This window comes from Trichomycterus rosablanca, chromosome 9 (assembly GCF_030014385.1).
Source record: "Trichomycterus rosablanca isolate fTriRos1 chromosome 9, fTriRos1.hap1, whole genome shotgun sequence".
Lineage (NCBI taxonomy): Eukaryota > Metazoa > Chordata > Actinopteri > Siluriformes > Trichomycteridae > Trichomycterus > Trichomycterus rosablanca.
In genome coordinates, this window is record NC_085996.1 from 18465446 (window position 1) to 18486964 (window position 21519).

At 41.5% G+C, this 21519-nt stretch overlaps 1 protein-coding gene across 5 annotated transcripts in view; it reads right to left on the reverse strand.

The window, feature by feature from the left end:
• The window catches only part of LOC134320568 (costars family protein ABRACL), a 170723-nt gene that overhangs the window by 64489 nt on the left and 84715 nt on the right, over positions 1–21519 (reverse strand). For all 5 annotated transcript variants that reach the window (XM_063002022.1, XM_063002020.1, XM_063002021.1 and 2 more), the window contains exons 5-10: positions 16619–16725; positions 15039–15216; positions 11155–11334; positions 5227–5325; positions 4833–4973; positions 3285–3432 (exon numbers count right to left, since the gene is read on the reverse strand). In XM_063002022.1, the coding sequence (XP_062858092.1) occupies positions 3285–3432; positions 4833–4973; positions 5227–5325; positions 11155–11334; positions 15039–15216; positions 16619–16725 (853 nt within the window). The remainder of the gene's footprint in view (positions 1–3284; positions 3433–4832; positions 4974–5226; positions 5326–11154; positions 11335–15038; positions 15217–16618; positions 16726–21519) is intronic.

Sequence of the window (21519 nt, forward strand, 5' to 3'; positions counted from 1 at the left end):
ATTTAGTCAGTCACTGATTGTGCAGGTTCTCCTACTTAGAAAGATGAGAGAGGTCTGTAATTTTCATCATAGGTACACCAACTATGAGAGACAAAATTAGAAAAAAAAATCCAGGAAATCACATTGTAGGATTTTTAAAGAATTTATTTGTAAATTATGGTGGAAAATAAGTATTTGGTCAATAACAAACAAGCAAGATTTCTGGCTCTCACAGACCTGTAACTTCTTCTTTAAGAAGCTCTTCTGTCCTCCACTCGTTACCTGTATTAATGGTACCTGTTTGACATCGTTATCTGTATAAAAGACACCTGTCCACAGCCTCAAACAGTCAACCATGGCCAAGACCAAAGAGCTGTCGAAGGACACCAGGAAGAAAATTGTAGACCTGCACCAGGCTGGGAAGAGTGAATCTACAATAGGCAAGCAGGTTGGTGTGAATAAATCAACTGTGGGAGCAATTGTAAGAAAATGGAAGACATACAAGACCACTGATAATCTCCCCCAATCCCGTGGGGTCAAAATGATCATGAGAACGGTGAGCAAAAATCCCAGAACTACACGGAGGGACCTGATGAATGACCTACAGAGAGCTGGGACCAAAGTAACAAAGGGACCATCAGTAACACACTACGCCGAGAGGGACTCAAATCCTGCAGTGCCAGGCGTGTCCACCTGCTTAAGCCAGTACATGTCCAGGCCCGTCTGAAGTTTGCCAGAGAGCATATGGATGATCCAGAAGAGGATTGGGAGAATATCATGTGGTCAGATGAAACCAAAATGGAACTTTTAGGTAAAAACTCAACTCGTCGTGGTTGGAGGAAGAAGAATGCTGAGTTGCACACCATACCTACTGTGAAGCATGGGGGTGGAAACATCATGCTTTGCGGCTGTTTTTCTGCAAAGGGGACAGGACGACTGATCCGTGTTAAGGGAAGAATGAACGGGGCCATGTATCGTGAGATTTTAAGCCAAAACCTCCTTCCATCAGTGAGAGCATTGAAGATGGAACGTGGCTGGGTCTTCCAGCATGACAATGATCCCAAACACACCGCTCGGGCAACGAAGGAGTGGCTCCGTAAAAAGCATTTCAAGGTCCTGGAGTGGCCTAGCCAGTCTCCAGACCTCAACCCCATAGAAAATTTGTGGAGTCCGTGTTGCCCAGCAACAGCCCCAAAACATCACTGCTCTAGAGGAGATCTGCATGGAGGAATGGGCCAAAATACTAGCTACAGTGTGTGCAAACCTGGTGAAGACTTACAGGAAACGTTTGACCTCTGTCATTGCCAACAAAGGTTATGTTACAAAGTATTGAGTTGAACTTTTGTTATTGACCAAATACTTATTTTCCACCATAATTTACAAATAAATTCTTTAAAAATCCTACAATGTGATTTCCTGGATTTTTTTTTCTAATTTTGTCTCTCATAGTTGGTGTACCTATGATGAAAATTACAGACCTCTCTCATCTTTCTAAGTAGGAGAACCTGCACAATCAGTGGCTGACACACTAACACAGCACCACCATGTCATTGTCACTGCAGTGCTGAGAATGATCCACCACCTAAATAATACCTGCTCTGTGGTGGTCCTGACCATTGAAGAACAGCATGAAAAGAGGCTAACAAAGTATACAGAGAAACAGATGGACTACAGTCAGTAAGTGTAGAACTACAAAGTGCTTCTATATGGCAAGTGGAGCTGATCAAATGGACAGTGTGTGTAGAAACAAAGGAGGTGGGTGTAATGTTATGGCTGATCAGTGTATATGGTTACAGCATGATTAAACCAATGAGAATCAATAAAGAGCTTTAATTTGCTTCAGCTGTGATGTGTAATAATCATCCCCAAGAGATTCAAGTGTTAAATGTGTGCTGTAAAAGCTGTCACAAAAGCTAAAAAAGAAAATCACGAGTATAAGAAGATTACCAAGACCTTGAACGTTTCTAGAAACAACATTGGGAGTATTGTCCGGAGGTTCCAAAATTATGGCGCAGCAGCAAACCTGCCTGGCCGAGGTAGGAGGCCCAAAATTTTATCCAGAGACCTTAGCAATCTCATACAGACAGTGAAGGGGAAAAGTCTGTGTTACTGCAAAAGATATATAATTGATTAATTGATGAAGTCTGGGGCAAATGTGGCAGTGGCAACTATAAGAACACTTAACAACCACAGAGACTTCTATAAAGACGATTCAAAACAGGATCTGTTGGCCGTGTGGATCTACAGTTTGTATGGTGCAACAAAGACAAGGCTTATGACCAGAAGAATAATATCCCCAAAGTAAAGCATAGAGGTGGGTCAATAATGATGTGGGGTTGCTTTTGGGCTGCAAAAACCAGCCATTGGTTGACAGAAATCATGGATCCACAGAAATACCAAGAAAACTGAAACTGAACTTTGATGATGATGGATTTTTAAGCCAGATACTAATTTTAAGCACACTTTTAAGTCAACTAAAGCTTGGTTAAGCCTTGGCCTCCTCTTTGGTGGAATAAAAAAAAGCAGTTGGAGCATGAAAGCCATCAAACCGCAGTGAGCTGGAGGATTTTGCATGAGAAATGGAATCCAAGTACCACCACATTCTGTCCTAATTCTTGCACCAACTTTAACTCCCTCCCAGACCCCGACAAACTGCCCCACCTACTGGGGAAGCATAGAGAGAGCTGCACACTAGCAGCACTCTACACACACATACTTTATTATTTAATTATATTTCCTAAATATGTTACCAAGCTTTGGCAATACGAATGCCCATATTTTGCCAATAAAGCTACGTTTGAGTTTGAGTTCGAGGATGGGTGAAAATTCCACAACAGAGATGTCAGAAGCTTTATGGCACTTAATTACAATCACTAATTACAGGTTATCAAGGCAAAATGATGTTCCACCAAGTACTGAGGCTGGAGGTTAAATACCAGTGTACAGACATTTGTCAAGAAAACTAGATGTTTTTAATTTCAAATCAGAATGATGTTAATTTATGTTCTTAAAATTGCTTGGATATATAAATAAATAATCTTTCTCTGTTCACTGAGACTTTTCACTGAGATATTTTCATTCAGTTCTATACACATCATAATACCTTTTAAAGTAAGGGAGTTCAATATTTTTGTTGCAGCTGTATATTTCCTTACAAAAGAGCCAAAAACATTTTTGCCAACTATGTAAAAAAGATTTTACTTAAAACAGCAAGTGGGAAACTAAGCAGGCATTTCCTACTGAGCACCATGGCAATAATACTACAGTAAGCAAGCAGTGCAGGTGTGTGAGGGGAGCAGCAGTACCTGTCGATAGTGTGAATGCCCATGATGAAGGGCTGTACATCGGGCTTGGGAGGGCAGCAGAACTTGCAGCGCGTCTGTGCGCTTAGAGGTGTCCCATCACTGAGTGTGAAACGGTACAAAGGGCTGACAGCCGTGCCATGGGTCATCACTGCAGACACACACACACACGACCATTTTAATGTAATCAAGACAGTGCCTGTGTTAGCAAACAAGTGAATTAGTGGTACTGGCAAAGAAAAGCACAGATATCCTGACGTCCTTTCTGACATGCAAACGTTATTTTACTACAAAGCAATGTAGCAAAAGTAATCATCCAATAAAGGCATTAAACTCCACAAGTATATCCAATGATAAAAATATTAATGAATAATTCTAAATAACTAAATGCCAAATTTTTGAATGGATCACGATCACCAGTTTAATGAGTTTGGTAGTATGAGGTGTTGGAACCATACAGTACACATCCAAATCCAGAACTATCCATACCATACATAACAAGCTACTGTCACTGCAATAGGTAACCTGTGAAAATAGGAGAAGTTTGATGAAGATGAGAATGTGATGGCATTCTCCACCAGATGCTAAAGGTAAATATGCAATGATATATGTAAACAAAAGCAGCAGCAGCAACAACACTGGTGGTTTGCCCCACTGTGGTCGTTAATTTTTCTGTAGGCCTGTTCTTTTTTTTCCCACGCCACCGCTTTGCTGACCTCTGGTACACCATGTATTGCAAACTCTGTGAAATTGTTCAAAAAATTTATTTTTATTTCAAACGATAGACCTGAGGCCTTGTTGCACTTTCTCTTCTGATCAGACACTGCTGAGAGCTTGCAACTTATCAGCTGACCTAAAGCAGCTCTCGGTTACATGGTGCTCGGGTGGCGCTGTGCTATCACAGAATTGGTTGGGAATTTTCCAAACTCAGTTACCCGAGTAATGTTTTCAGCTGCTTTAGACTTCAACATCCTCGACATTTTAACTAAGAGATTGCTAACTGAATTGCCGCAGGATTGCTAGGAGTGCCTCATAGTGCAAATTAACCAGTAAACACGAGACACTTGAATGCTACGCGAATTAAAATTGTTTGATCGCTAAACACAAACCGTAAAGTTTTAATTTCACAGCAAATTGCCTATTACATGTGAAATATCTTATTTCACAGTCTGTGGTGCGAGTGAATAACATCACGGCTGTTATAACCACATTCCCTCGTGTTCTATTGCTTAAATGTACCATAGGGTACAGTGCAATGGAGAATGACCATGAGTACAGTCCGTTTTGGATTAAGAACATTATATTACATCACATACCATATGTGATGTTTTCAATTCATCACATACCATAACATTACAAACCATACAAGAAAGAGCCAGGCAATTTTAACCCCATTTTTAAAACACCCCCATTTAGTTATTTCCATTCCATTGCTCTCAGGATGTCCACATTTGTATCGATTGAAAGCCTGTGTGTACTGCTACAACCACATAGTAGCTCCTGTAGATCACACCAGTGTTATTTATGTATAATGGTGGTTTAGGTACATACCCTCTTGTAGCAGCTTTTTGGCATGGGAGGGTTCTCTGCCCTGAGGCTGGAAAAATGCATAGATGCACTTCCTGACCAGGTCCTCCCAGCCTGGCCGGCCTGTGGCTCTTAGAGAACTTGTCTCAATAGAGATAATTTTCCCTGTATACACACACACACACACACACACAGATGGTTTTTAGGTCGCCATAACACAAATGACACGCAAAATTATTTTTGGCTAAAAAATAAAAAAATGTCACAGTCATCTGAACGCTGCCTTATCCTCAAACATCTGGAACTAAAGCTGACAGAGCATGAAAGGTCAAATTTGCATGGGAGGGCCCGGTCCTCACTCTGGAACTGTTCAGTGAGCTCTGTTGATCTGGGAGCTAAATGTTTGTGAACAAGCTACCTGTGGGGTCTTGCTTGGTTATGAAGGATTCCGCGCTGACAGGGATTGGCGGTGGACGGGGCGTGCGGCACGCTATGCAGATAAGGCAGCTTTGCAAGTCTGTGAAACACACACACATAAAAAGAGTTTTACACGTTTACAAACCTCAGAATGTTCCATTGTCTTTTTACTATTCTTCTATATTTACATAGTAAACAAGGCTTGGCTGCAAGCTGCAACTGAAATGTAGTGCTGTATTTATCACAGATACACTCTTACCATTTAAATTCCTCATTTAATGCATTTAAGAAAATGTTTTTTATTGTTTTGTTAGCAGTTTAGTCAAAAAGTTAAAGTTTTATTATTCACGTTTACTAAAAAAAAAAAAGAGCGAGTAAGAAAGAGAGAGAGAGGGTGGGGGACAAAGGTCAGAGTGTGGTGGAACAATGATTCATGCAGAGTTTCGTAAATAAACTAGGAACTCTGCCAAAAGCAGCTCAGAGCAGTGTGTTTTATGAGGTGGTTTCCCAAGATAAATATAATCTAATATTGTGTTAATGCTAATTCACTTTAGTCTTAATCTGTAACAAAAACCTTATAATCTTATAGCCTCATAGCAACATCTCTGGATACTTAAAGTCAAATTTTTTCACACGAAAACTAAATATTACCTACTTGATTTACGAAAATACTATACACCTCACCACTAATACACAGTTGAGTCACATTATTATGACCACCAGCTAATATCCAGAGTAACCGTGTACCAGCAGCTAGACATGTGAGAGTGACTAGTAGGTTGGCACAGGTATCTGGAGCCATGCTGACTGCTGTGCATCTCAGAGCTGCTAGAGGGAGTGTGGGAGAGGATCCATAGAGCGAACACGGCGATCAAGGTGGTCCGACAGATGCTCAGTTGAGTTCAAAACTGGGGGATTTAGGGGGGCAGGGTAGTATTTGAAGTCTTGGTCATGCTCTTTTAACCAATGTCGGACATTTCTAGCCGTGTGACATGTCGCATTGTACTGCTGAAAGATCCAATCCGCCCCAGGGAAGTCAAATTTACCCATGTTACTTTTACCAAAGACAGCAACGAAGGAAACGTGCAGACAGCCTATCACACACATTATATGCCCACCAAGCTAGACCTCACAAAACATGACCTCCTTCATGAGCTACTTGCTGCCGCTGTCAAAAGTAGGAAGTGATCATAATAATGTGACTCGTTTGTGTATTACCACTAGCACAATCCCCAATCTGATTCAGGAGTGCCGGATCACAACACAATCCCTCCGCCATGTGTCATATTTACATTTACATACAGTGGGGCCAAAAAGTATTTAGTCAGCCACTGATTGTGCAAGTTCTCCTACTTAGAAAGATGAGAGAGGTCTGTTATTTTCATCATAGGTACACTTCAACTATGAGAGACAAAATGAGAAAAAAAAATCCAGGAAATCACATTGTAGGATTTTTAAAGAATTTATTTGTAAATTATGGTGGAAAATAAGTATTTGGTCACCCACAAACAAGCAAGATTTCTGGCTCTCACAGAACTGTAACTTCTTCTTTAAGAAGCTCTTCTGTCCTCCACTCGTTACCTGTATTAATGGCACCTGTTTGACCTCGTTATCTGTATAAAAGACACCTGTCCACAGCCTCAAACTGTCAGACTCCAAACTCAACCATGGCCAAGACCAAAGAGCTGTCGAAGGACACCAGGAAGAAAATTGTAGACCTGCACCAGGCTGGGAAGAGTGAATCTACAATAGGCAAGCAGGTTGGGGTGAATAAATCAACTGTGGGAGCAATTGTAGGAAAATGGAAGACATACAAGACCATTGATAATCTCCCTCGATCTGGGGCCCCACGCAAGATCTCATCCCGTGGGGTCAAAATGATCATGGGAACGGTGAGCGAAAATCCCAGAACTACACGGAGGGACCTGATGAATGACCTGCAGAGAGCTGGGACCAAAGTACAAAGGCTACCATCAGTAACACACTACACCGAGAGGGACTCAAATCCTGCAGTGCCAGGTGTGTCCCCCTGCTTAAGCCAGTACATGTCCAGGCCCGTCTGAAGTTTGCCAGAGAGCATATGGATGATCCAGAAGAGGATTGGGAGAATATCATGTGGTCTGATGAAACCAAAATGGAACTTTTTGGTAAAAACTCAACTCATCGTGTTTGGAGGAAGAAGAATGCTGAGTTGCATCCCAAGAACACCATACCTACTGTGAAGCATGGGGGTGGAAACATCATGCTTTGGGGCTGTTTTTCTGCAAAGGGGACAGGACGACTGATCCGTGTTAAGGGAAGAATGAACGGGGCCATGTATCGTGAGATTTTAAGCCAAAACCTCCTTCCATCAGTGAGAGCATTGAAGATGGAACGTGGCTGGGTCTTCCAGCATGACAATGACCCCAAACACACCGCTCGGGCAACGAAGGAGTGGCTCCGTAAAAAGCATTTCAAGGTCCTGGAGTGGCCTAGCCAGTCTCCAGACCTCAACCCCATAGAAAATTTGTGGAGGGAGTTGAAAGTCCATGTTGCCCAGCGACAGCCCCAAAACATCACTGCTCTAGAGGAGATCTGCATGGAGGAATGGGCCAAAATACCAGCTACAGTGTGTGCAAACCTGGTGAAGACTTACAGGAAACATTTGACCTCTGTCATTGCCAACAAAGGTTATGTTACAAAGTATTGAGTTGAACTTTTGTTATTGACCAAATACTTACAGGGGTTGGACAAAATAACTGAAACACCTGTCATTTTAGTGTGGGAGGTTTCATGGCTAAATTGGACCAGTCTGGTGGCCAATCTTCATTAATTGCACATTGCACCAGTAAGAGCAGAGTGTGAAGGTTCAATTAGCAGGGTAAGAGCACAGTTTTGCTCAAAATATTGCAATGCACACAACATTATGGGTGACATACCAGAGTTCAAAAGAGGACAAATTGTTGGTGCACGTCTTGCTGGCGCATCTGTGACCAAGACAGCAAGTCTTTGTGATGTATCAAGAGCCACGGTATCCAGGGTAATGTCAGCATACCACCAAGAAGGACAAACCACATCCAACAGGATTAACTGTGGACGCAAGAGGAAGCTGTCTGAAAGGGATGTTCGGGTGCTAACCCGGATTGTATCCCAAAAACATAAAACCACGGCTGCCCAAATCACGGCAGAATTAAATGTGCACCTCAACTCTCCTGTTTCCACCAGAACTGTCCGTCGGGAGCTCCACAGGGTCAATATACACGGCCGGGCTGCTATAGCCAAACCTTTGGTCACTCGTGCCAATGCCAAACGTCGGTTTCAATGGTGCAAGGAGCGCAAATCTTGGGCTGTGGACAATGTGAAACATGTATTGTTCTCTGATGAGTCCACCTTTACTGTTTTCCCCACATCCGGGAGAGTTACGGTGTGGAGAAGCCCCAAAGAAGCGTACCACCCAGACTGTTGCATGCCCAGAGTGAAGCATGGGGGTGGATCAGTGATGGTTTGGGCTGCCATATCATGGCATTCCCTTGGCCCAATACTTGTGCTAGATGGGCGCGTCACTGCCAAGGACTACCGAACCATTCTGGAGGACCATGTGCATCCAATGGCGGTGCCGTGTATCAGGATGACAATGCACCAATACACACAGCAAGACTGGTGAAAGATTAGTTTGATGAACATGAAAGTGAAGTTGAACATCTCCCATGGCCTGCACAGTCACCAGATCTAAATATTATTGAGCCACTTTGGGGTGTTTTGGAGAAGCGAGTCAGGAAACGTTTTCCTCCACCAGCATCACGTAGTGACCTGGCCACTATCCTGCAAGAAGAATGGCTTAAAATCCCTCTGACCACTGTGCAGGACTTGTATATGTCATTTCCAAGACGAATTGACGCTGTATTGGCCGCAAAAGGAGGTCCTACACCATACTAATAAATTATTGTGGTCTAAAACCAAGTGTTTCAGTTATTTTGTCCAACCCCTGTATTTTCCACCATAATTTACAAATAAATTCTTTAAAAAATCCTACAAATGTGATTTCCTGGATTTTCTTTTTCTCATTTTGTCTCTCACAGTTGAAGTGTACCTATGATGAACATTACAGACCTCTCTCATCTTTCTAAGTAGGAGAACTTGCACAATCAGTGGCTGACTAAATACTTTTTGGCCCCACTGTATACATTTTCGGCATTTAGCAGATGCCTTTATCCAAAGTGACTTACATTACAGGTACAGTATACAATGAGCAATTGAGGGTTAAGGGCCTTGCTCAAAGGCCCAACAGCAGCAACCTGGCAGTGGTGGGGCTTGAACCAGCGACCTTCTGGTTACTAGTCCAGTACCTTAAGCACTAGGCTACGGCTTGCCCGTCATATCGGCTTGCAGTCATATGTGCGGCTGCTTCTTATCCTCTACCAGTGTTGGGTTTTCACACAAAGCCAGCGTACAGACAGCCCTGCTTCAATTGACCTACCACGACAAACCCCTCACCCTCAAATCACGCAGGCACACGGACTAGTGGGAGGAGACCTTGTCCAAACTTCCCTCCTTCAAACATGGCCAACTGTGTTTGTGTGGACGTCATACCAGGTCAGTGGCTCTGCTGAGATTCAACACACGAGTTCCAACACTCTGCAGTGGTGTGCTAAACCACTGCACTAAACCACTGCACTAAACCACTGCACTACCCGAGCACCTTATCAGTGATCCTTTTTACAAAGTGTAATTAGTACAACCACTGCAATGCAACATCTTACAAATGCTATTTTATTTGAGTCCATATCAAAGTAATTGTAGGTAAATGGATTGTATACCCTTCTATCCACTGAGAAGGCAGTGCTTCAGCTCTATAAATGAACATATTGCACAATGGCATAAGACATTTTGCTAAGTATCACTAATGCCAACGTTTATAGAAACAGGCAACATATGCTGCCATGCTCATTTTAAAGCAAAAACATAAAACGTAATGCAAAACGATGCCTGCAATTATGTAATTTCACACAGCTGATCGTTGTGATTCAGCAAGGTCAGTGTGTTAGAGTAGCAGCGCTGGCACAAAGCAAAAGTCCTTTGTGTTAAGTTGAGCATAAGCCGAACAATGCAGACAGGGGTATAAGTTATAAAGACTAGGATTACTTTACAAATCAAGAGTTGTGTAATACTTCACTATGCATGTGTACTATTCCACATACAAACAAACAGATTTTAAAGACTGCTTTAAGACTCTGAGATCTCAAGCTCTTGAGTTTGGCTCTATCGGCCAGCCGGGGCCTACACAGACATGATTGGCTGTGCCTGAGGGAGGGCGCCCGAAAGGGACTCTTCATTTCTTCTGCAATTGTGGCTCTGCTGGCTGGTTTATGGTGCCTGCACAAGGATAGTAAATAATGGAGATCAGAGCGTGACTCGCAGCACGTTATATACTGATCCCTGTGTGAATCACCTCGAGCATGTGAAAAAGAAGCAGTTGGTAACTGCATATGTGTCAGAGAAGATGTGTTTTAGGTACAGGCCTTCCCAGTCTGGGTATGGGTCTGCAGCTTTAGAGAAAAAAATATAACATTTAACATCCACACTTTGGATATTATTAAGCTTGGAAGACTTATTAAGCTTCAATTCTTACTAAATAATGATATTAAGATATATACAGTGGGTATAAAAAGTCTATGGACCATACATTTTGTTCCATAACTGTGCACATTCTCTTTAATATAATTGGGGGTGTGGCTGGATTTAAAATTAACAAATCACATTCAAACTTATGTTAAATAGTAGCCAGTACAAACCTGCCATCATTTAAAGTGTCTTTGAAATTCAGTATTAGTATTTTCATCACATTTACCAAGTTGCATCGTTTTATAGATGTTTTATATCCACTGTATATACCACAAATGTTCATAACACTTGTTCACACTAGTGTTCAGAGACTGTGTGTATTTTTCACCTTCACCCTCTTCCTGCATTGCTCTAGGCTGGGACACGGTGAAACACTGCATGGGCTCATACTGTTGCCTCGCCTCCTGGTTTTCTGCATCCGCCTCATCCGGAGGTCTCCTCAGCAATCTGCAGTTAAACGTGTGGCTGTTCCGTCGACCCTGCTCCTGCGGCCATGGCACCCCATTCACTGCGCACGCACGCACAAACACACACACACACACACACACACACACACACACACAAGGTAACATTACACCTAAACCCTGGTTCAGATAAAAGTACCTGACTGGCAAATGTGTCACGACAAATGTGACATATTGGCATAAAACATAAAGAGCAGTTGAACTGCAGTGATATAACAGTCATGTTGTCATTTGTTTCTTTATGGTCATCACAGATAAGATGTAGGTCTGGATTGGAAGTTCATCAATACTTAAAAAAACAATGAATTTCCACTAAAAACTAAAATGTTCATGCAGTGGGGGTCTAAATTTTGAATGACATGACAGGTTATATCACATTTTTGCAAATGCTGCAGTCAAAATGGACTGTGGTCCATAAACACAACCACTCTGGACAGAACACCAGTCCAACTCAGTTATTACCTTAGCAACTAGGGTTCATTCCCTGTCTCTTATACTTTACTATAGCCCATTTGTTGCTCGGTACACTTTGTCACGCCTCATGCACCACATTTATCAAGAAGAAAAAGAACATATTTTGCATGAAAAACTAAAATAGCTCTAGTCTCTAGCTGTACACCTACAACCAGTGTTAACAATGTGTTCTCAATAAAGAGATCAGTAAGTTTAAATAACATTTAAAAATCTGAACAACATGTGCTGATACACCTCGAACCAGAACAACACAAACTGCCATGTTATCACCATGATACTGTCATTGCAGTGCTAAGAATGGTCCACCACCCAAATACTATCTCATTTAGGGTCCTATAAAGGCCCCTTTTAATGAAAAATGCTGTACATTAAGTGTACAGAGTAAAAGATGAGCTACAATTACACTATATTGGGTAAGTATTCACTCACCCATCCAAATCATTTAATTCAGGTGTTCCAAGCACTTCCATGGCCACAGGTGTATAAAACCAAGCACCTAGGCATGCAGACTGCTTCTACAAACATTTGTGAAAGAATGGGTCGCTCTCAGGAGCTCAGTGAATTCCAGCGTGGTACCATGATAGGATGCCACCTGTGCAACAAGTCCAGTCGTGAAATTTCCTTGCTACTAAATATTCCACAGTCAACTGTCAGTGGTATTATAACAAAGTGGAAGCAATTTGGAACAACAGCAACTCAGCGGATGCTGAGGCGCATAGTGCGCAGAGGTCGCCAACTTTCTGCAGAGTCAATCACTACAGACCTCCAAATTTCATGTGGCCTTCAGATTAGCTCAAGAACAGAGTGTAGAGCTTCATGGAATGGGTTTCCATGGCCGAGCAGCTGCATCCAAGCCTTACATCACCAAGCGCAATGCAAAGCATCAGATGCAGTGGTGTAAAGCATGCCGACACTGGACTGGCAGTGGAGACGTGTTCTCTGGAGTAACGAATCACGCTTCTCCGTCTGGAAATCTGATGGATGAGTCTGGGCTTGGTGGTTGCCAGGAGAACGGTACTTGTCTGACTGCATTGTGCCTAGTGTAGGTGGAGGGGGGATTATGGTATGGGGATGATTTTCAGGAGTTGGGCTCGGCCCTTAGTTCCAGTGAAAGGAACTCTTAATGCTTCAGGATACCAAGAGATTTTGGACAATTTCATGCTCCCAACATTGTGGAAACAGTTTGGGGATGGCCCCTTCGTGTTCCAACATGACTGCTCACCAGTGCACAAGGCAAGGTCCATAAATACATGGATGAGCGAGTTTGGTGTGGAAGAACTTGACTGGCCTGACCTCAACCCAATAGAACACCTTTGGGATTAATTAGAGCGGAGACTGCGAGCCAGGCCTTCTCGTCCAACATCAGTGTCTGACCTCACAAATGCGCTTCTGGAAGAATGGTCAAAAATTCCCATAAACCTTGTGGAAAGCCTTCCCAGAAGAGTTGAAGCTGTTATAGCTGCAAAGGGTGGGCCGACATCATATTAAACCCTATGGATTAAGAATGGGATGTCACTTAAGTTCAAATGCATGTGAAGGCAGACGAGCGAATACTTTTGGCAATATAGATGCCTGTAGCCAAAACCTGTACCAATTAAAGTGCTGAGTGAGTGTACCTGTAGACTGTAGCATAATGTTAATGTTTCTCTGGAGTGATATTGTTGCGCTGTGTTGTGCATAGAAGCCATATGTCTCTATACTGGGCACTCATGCATCTGTGTAATCACACAAACCTAAACGTTTTTCACTAAGCAAAAATTAAAATGCAATGTAAAGCATCTATCATAGTAGAACACTGTCAAGACCAATCCTGGCATCATGTGACATAACACAGGACTTACTGCAACTGTTCATCAAATCAAAACCATATAAATAATCTGATCATGGAATACTCTGGAGTCTACATACGCCACTAATCAGAATTCTCAGACAGCTCATGTGACTACCTGTGGTAAATAACTTTTGAAATCAAGAATGCTTATAATTGGTTATTTTCTCAACTGAGCAGCAAAGTGCCCACAATGCTTCACTGCCTCAGCATACAGCCTATAGACCTGTGTGTGTAATCCATCTACTGCATGCACTTTAGTAATCTGATAGTGGGAAAGCAGCAGATCTGATACTGTTAGTAATAAGATTTGAGTAGCATCTCTACACGTACTAAAGCTTTTAGTTTAATTACATTTTTGTAATATTGAGGTGGTGGATGAATTATTTCAACGACTAAGAAGTAAGTTATGCTAATAAACGCCAACATCTGAACTGGTATTGAGCAGCATGACGGACTGTCCACATACTATTCATACACAATCGCATGGCACTTACTCAATTACGCACCTAAATACTTTGATGTTATCTGGGTTTAAATACTTTTTTAGCACAAGAAGTCTACAAGACTGCACCCTAGATAGATAGTGATTTTTATGCTGTCATCACATTCATAGCTGGTACAGTGTGGCTGTGTGCTAGAATAAAGTATTGCTTAAAAATATCTATGCTAACATGATGGAAAACATTACCCTCACAAACGTCACATGATATAGGTTCTTTAATAACAACAACAACAACAATAATAATAAAATAATCATCTGGGGTCTAGAGGCAGGTGTAATTTCTGTAGTTGAGAAAGTTAAAAGCCTTGCTCAGAAGCCAAACAGTGGCTGCATGGCAGAGCCCAGGATTCAAACCCACAATCTTCCAAGTGATAGCCTAAAGCTCTACCCACTAGGCTACCACTATAAAATCAATCACTAATTTTCATATTCTTATTAATAAGAATTAATTAAGGGAAGGGGGCATTGTTTAAGACAAAACTGGAACAAAAAGGCTTTAAGAGCGAAATAAGACCAGACCAGTATACCATGGTCTGAAAGTCCATGAAATCAAGACCTGTTTCGAGAACAACAACCCTGCTAAATAATAATCCAGTCAGTGTTGCACTATATTATACTATTTTTTCCCCTGTATGTGGTTTGAGATGCTGTAGAACACTTCAGAACTCTTTTCTCTCTGCAGAATAAATGCACATGCATACCTGTGGTAAGCCACAAGAGCTCTACTAATGAGAATGTATACACTGAATAACGGGCTGAAATGAAGGTGATCTTTCATTAGGTGTTAAAAAAAATCTAATAAATACCTGCATTTTATTGTGATTAGCTCATTAAGCACTCATTGCTTATAGATACACAAGTACCAGTGATCAAGTACCAGTCGCCTCTTTGTCAACAGGATGACTATACAGCAATGTTTTTTTTTTTTTAAACTCACTCACCAAGGCTCTTGGGTAGCAAGTTGCGCACAAACTCGTTGTGGTCACCAACATGCAGGATGCTGTAGACACTTGAGGTCATCAGCTCCTCCTGAGCGTAACCAAGGTAGTTGGTGACGTTCTCTGACACAAACACAATTCTGCCTTCACGGTTCACCACAAAGAAGAAGCCGTCCAATGCCTGAAAGAAAGGTACAAGTTAAAAGAGGAAAAAAGGTGAAAGAAAAGAAAGTGGAAAAAAAAATCTTTGACCAGTCTGATAAGCTAAATTTATTTCCAGCAGCTAACAGTTCCTAACTGAATTGAAAACAATGACAAGATAGGTGTTACATACCAGTACCAGGAGTGTGCATGTGATTATACACCAATCAAAACGTTAAAACTACCTGCCTAATATGCTGTCAAAAACAGCTCTAAGCCACTGAGACATCAACTTCACATGACTCTGAGGGACTCCTGTGGTATCTGGTGCCAGGACATTACCAGCAGATCCTTCTGATTTCTGTAGGCTGCAAGATGAATGGTCTAATAGTGAATCCTGATGCCATCTTTTCCGCAGGTATCATTCGTACTTCTTCCGTTGCTCCAATGTCCAGTTCCGATACTGTGTGCTCATTGTAGGTGCTTTCAATGGTGGACAGTTAGCAGGGGCACTTTGACTTGCCCCATACACAAAAGGATTTGATGCCCTGTGTGTAACACTTCTGATGATCCGTACCAAATGCCAGAGCCTTCATGTGTACTGGCATTAATTAGTCTTGGCCAACAAAAAACCTGTCTGTGGTTTGTGGCTTATCTCTTCTCGGACCACTGTTTTTGGTTGGCTGTAAGCCACCCTTGCTGTTTCTGAGATACTTCAACCCAGTTGTCAACACATAATGATTTGGCCCTTATCAAAGTCACTGAGGTCTTTATGCTGATCGTATCTGCTGCATTTACCACGTGTACTACCAGTAAATGCCAGCAACACAAGATAGTGAAATTTCTTTGACACTCACAAGAACAACTGTTATGAGATAAGCATTGTCATGAACATTTTAGGGAAGTTCTAAATGTTTAGGCTTATCAACATGTATAGTAAGTAATGGAAGCTGTTTGAAAAATTAACCTGATATGGACTACCAACTAGTGGCATATCTTCTGTTAAAATGTATATTCTGGTTGCCAAATGAGATTTATGGCATTTTTGTTGGTATAACAGTGGTAAAAGGTATATTTGCATTGCTTTACACTTACCCTTAAACTTTTTTATTTATTTATTTTTTTTTTATTTATTTATTTTTTTACTTTTTTCCATTTTTATCAACCATTTATCCTTGTAGTGACTGGCACAGTCTCAGTGGAAACACTGGGTGCAGAGCAGGAATACCCTGGACAGGGTGCCTACTCATTACTGGGCTTCAGTCAGACACATACCACACATCTACAGACACATACCCTGAACCTGGATCTCAGTGGAAGTGGGCCAGCAAATAATTTTTATGTTTTTACCAGTATGACTATTCTTGCAGCAATGTTGTATTGGTTATTACCCAAAACAATTTCAGAATAAACAAACGACAAAATCTACAAATCCCATGTACCTCAAGAAGAAGAGGGCCCAGAGCCTCCTTTTCCAGTATATTGTGACTGCTGGAGGATACATCACTCTTCTGCACCTCGTTATCTGGGGACATCAGAGCTATTTTTTCTGTGGACACACAAACAGATTCCTGTTAAAGTAACACCTCAAGTACATGTACAGTACATTATTACCCACAATAACCATTAACCAGTGCTCTTAAAATTTAATTGAAAGCAAAAACCAGAATGCTGATGCTTCTAAACCCAATAAGCTCAAAACCCTATATGATGGGTTTGTATTAATTCTGTAGTCTTAATTTTATAGTAGTGCAGCCATCCAAAACTGTGGAATGTGTATGCAGTGCTCTGTACCAGTCTTGCCATCAGATTTACTTGTTGTGTTGGTAATACAAGAGTTTTTAAAAAGATCAAGGGTAGTACAGCAAGGTGTCTTTAGTCTTTATTAGCATGATAACAGACTGAATTTATATTTATATATATTTATGCATTTTCTCCCCCTTTTCTCCCCTTTTTAGCGCATCCAATTTTCCCATTGCGTCATGCTTCCTCTCCACCAATGCCGATCCCTGCTCTGATTGAGGAGAACAAAGCTAACCCACGCCCCCTCCCACACGTGGGCAGTATGCCGTATGCATCTTATCACCTACACTTTGACGAGTGCAGTGCAGCCTAGCCGCGTGTACGGAGGGACACACCCTAAGAGCATTCTTTTCTCATCTCTGTGCAGGCGCCATCAATCAGCCAGCAGAGGTCGTAATTGTACCAGTCATAAGCGAGGGACCCCATCCGACTTAGTCCCGCCCATCTGAACAACAGGCCAATCGTTGTTCATGTGGCCGCTCATCCTCAGCCGGCAAGGCAGAGCTAAGATTTGATACGAAGTACAGTGGGGCCAAAAAGTATTTAGTCAGCCACTGATTGTGCAAGTTCTCCTACTTAGAAAGATGAGAGAGGTCTGTAATTTTCATCATAGGTACACTTCAACTATGAGAGACAAAATGAGAAAAAAAAATCCAGGAAATCACATTGTAGGATTTTTAAAAAATTTATTTGTAAATTATGGTGGAAAATAAGTATTTGGTCAATAACTCAATACTTTGTAACATAACCTTTGTTGGCAATGACAGAGGTCAAACGTTTCCTGTAAGTCTTCACCAGGTTTGCACACACTACAGCTACAGCTGGTATTTTGGCCCATTCCTCCATGCAGATCTCCTCTAGAGCAGTGATGTTTTGGGGCTGTCGCTGGGCAACACAGACTTTCAACTCCCTCCACAAATTTTCTATGGGGTTGAGGTCTGGAGACTGGCTATGCCACTCCAGGACCTTAAAATGCTTTTTAGGGAGCCACTCCTTCGTTGCCCGAGCGGTGTGTTTGGGATCACTGTCATGCTGGAAGACCCAGCCACGTTCCATCTTCAATGCTCTCACTGATGGAAGGAGGTTTTGGCTTAAAATCTCACGATACATGGCCCCGTTCATTCTTCCCTTAACCCAGGACAGGATCAGTCGTCCTGTCCCCTTTGCAGAAAAACAGCCGCAAAGCATGATGTTTCTATTCCCATGCTTCACAGTAGGTACGGTGTTCTTGGGATGCAACTCAGCATTCTTCTTCCTCCAAACACGACGAGTTGAGTTTTTACCAAAAAGTTCCATTTTGGTTTCATCTGACCACATGATATTCTCCCAATCCTCTTCTGGATCATCCATATGCTCTCTGGCAAACTTCAGACGGGCCTGGACATGTACTGGCTTAAGCAGGGGGACACGTCTGGCACTGCAGGATTTGAGTCCCTCTCAGCGTTACTGATGGTAGCCTTTGTTACTTTGGTCCCAGCTCTCTGCAGGTCATTCATCAGGTCCCTCCGTGTAGTTCTGGGATTTTTGCTCACCGTTCTCATGATCATTTTGACCCCACGGGATTGGGGGAGATTATCAATGGTCTTGTATGTCTTCCATTTTCTTACAATTGCTCCCACAGTTGATTTATTCACACCAACCTGCTTGCCTATTGTAGATTCACTCTTCCCAGCCTGGTGCAGGTCTACAATTTTCTTCCTGGTGTCCTTCGACAGCTCTTTGGTCTTGGCCATGGTTGAGTTTGGAGTCTGACTGTTTGAGGCTGTGGACAGGTGTCTTTTATACAGATAACGAGGTCAAACAGGTGCCATTAATACAGGTAACGAGTGGAGGACAGAAGAGCTTCTTAAAGAAGAAGTTACAGGTCTGTGAGAGCCAGAAATCCTGCTTGTTTGTGGGTGACCAAATACTTATTTTCCACCATAATTTACAAATAAATTCTTTAAAAATCCTACAATGTGATTTCCTGGATTTTTTTTTCCTCATTTTGTCTCTCATAGTTGAAGTGTACCTATGATGAAAATTACAGACCTCTCTCATCTTTCTAAGTAGGAGAACCTGCACAATCAGTGGCTGACTAAATACTTTTTGGCCCAACTGTATTTGAGATCCCAGCTCTGGTTCCAGCATGTGTTTTTACCGCTGCGCCACCCGAGCAGCCCTAACAGAGAGTTTTTTTTTACCAGTGTTTAATTTAAGATCAATAAGGAATGTTGTTCTTTGAGGTAATGAAAGGGACAGAGACTAGGCCAACTGATGAGGCAGCACAAGTCTTGTGCTTTTAATACAGTCAGAAGAAAAATTAATTTGGGCTAAGAGAAAATGTTATACCATAAGTGTGATGCCAGCGATGTATTTCTAAATTGACGTACCTTGAACCTTAGCTGTGTTTAAGTCACAAGAGAACAACATGCAAACGTGCTTATGGGGCATAGAGTCCTGGGCCCAACACAGGCAAAGAACCCAACCAGCAATGTAACCTGTAAGTTGTAAGGCTAATAATCACATAGAAAGTAGAGCTGTGTGTTCATAGGTGACCTGGAGCTTCTTTAATCCAGATATATTTTTTGTAGGATTGTAGGAGTCTGGATTTACAGAAAACAATACTGGTTAGAAAAATGACAAATAGATTTTAATTTCATTTTCATCAAGCATGTCATCCTGGTCAGGATCGCAGCAGGCTTGGAACCACAGGGAAAAACTGGGCGCAATGCAGAAACACCCTGGACAGGGCAACAATCCATTTATATATAAAACACATGGCCGAATTTTACATCACAAGGTCTTTCAAAATGTGTGTCGTTATTACAAGATGATAAGCAGAGTTATACCTTTATACTGGATCACAATGCAAAATATCCCCATTATTAAACACAGGCCAACATGTGCTGCTTAACATGCAGTCAGAACAATAAAGGCATAAAATAGCTTCAACATTTGTGATTGTAATGTGTAATTCTTTTATTGTTCAATAATTAAATGTATAAACAAATTTTATTAGAACTCCAAATGCAGCTTATATACAGAACTGGTGTGTGTTTTATGTCAAACCAATTAGCAAAATTACAAAAAATACAAGTCAAGCTGATTAGTGCATCAACTATTCCAATAGAGAGCCAAGTAAAAAAGCTAAATGGATCATGTTATCCATATTGAATTCTACACCACCTGTCTAACTGGCAGTCAATCAAAACTTAGTGACCCACCCCCACCCCACCACCCACACAAACGGAGCCTGTTGCCATGGCAGTGGTGTTACTGTGACAGTGTTGCAGCAGGCAATACCTGAAACCATCACGCACGGAAGTCCCGGACTGATTTAGGTGTTGTGTACAACAATGATGCATACAGCTTCATGGTTTAAACTCCCTCTGAAACATGGAGACACTTTCTATTTTTTTGTATGGACATGCTTACTGGAAACTGGGCTATAGATTCAAAAACAGCATCTCATCTCACCCTGATTCTATTCTGTTTTCTTCTCCTTCTCCACCCCCCTTTTAGCCTCAACCCTCCCTCTCAGTGTAGTGACAACACCACATTTATTACCTACAACCGGGCCCCTGGCCAAATTCTTAAAATAAGGTGGTGAGAGAGTTCTGCTAAGAAACACACATGGCATTCGACAGTCAGGGCTTGATAGAAAGGTAGAATAAATAAACAATCTGACCACACAGCTCTAAGCATACTGAGCTAAATTGCCTTAAACAAATAATGCTAATAGTTACTAGCACTGGTGACCTTTATTCTTTGGCCTTTTAAACAAAATTGGTTTTACTTTGAAGCTCAGTGGACACATAGAAGAGCCTTAATTTTTTTAAACATAAATAATAATAATTCTAACACTACTGCTGCTACTACTACTACTACTAATAATAATAATAATAAAGAGCATTACACACTAAAAATACTGTTTATATATTGTGTGTACAACTGGTTGTGTATAGAAAATGATCCTATGGCACTATAATTTTCACCACACAGAGATAATAGACCGATTTGAGACGCATTTTAGTAAGATGCATTTTAGTAAAAATAAGAGTGAAACGTTTATTGAATATTCAAGTTACACCATATACCATAACAAGTAGGGCTGGCACCAAATTGGTCCAAATCACTGGATCGGATATCGGAAGGAAAAAAACGTGTAATCCGATCAGATACTGTTGCTTAATGTAAATAACACTTAATGTAAATAACACTTAAATTAGACCATTCAGTAAATTAAAACACACTGATCTACTTACACTTTAAGCATTTAAAAAAAATCACTACTGCCACATCCGGCATGTCGTCAATTGGAAAATGTGGACCAGTTAGACATGATGGACCAATTAGAACTACAATGAACTTAGTTGAGATTTTCCGTTAAAGTTCTGTCACGTTTTTAGATGATTAAAAACCAAAGCGCACTTATTAAAAACCCTTCAGGATTTTGAAGAGGAAAACGGCAAACTGTGTAGTTTGTATAATTTTATAACACTAAGAGATTAAATATTGTTGAGGATGCGAGACATCTCCAAGCCGGGACAAGATAGAA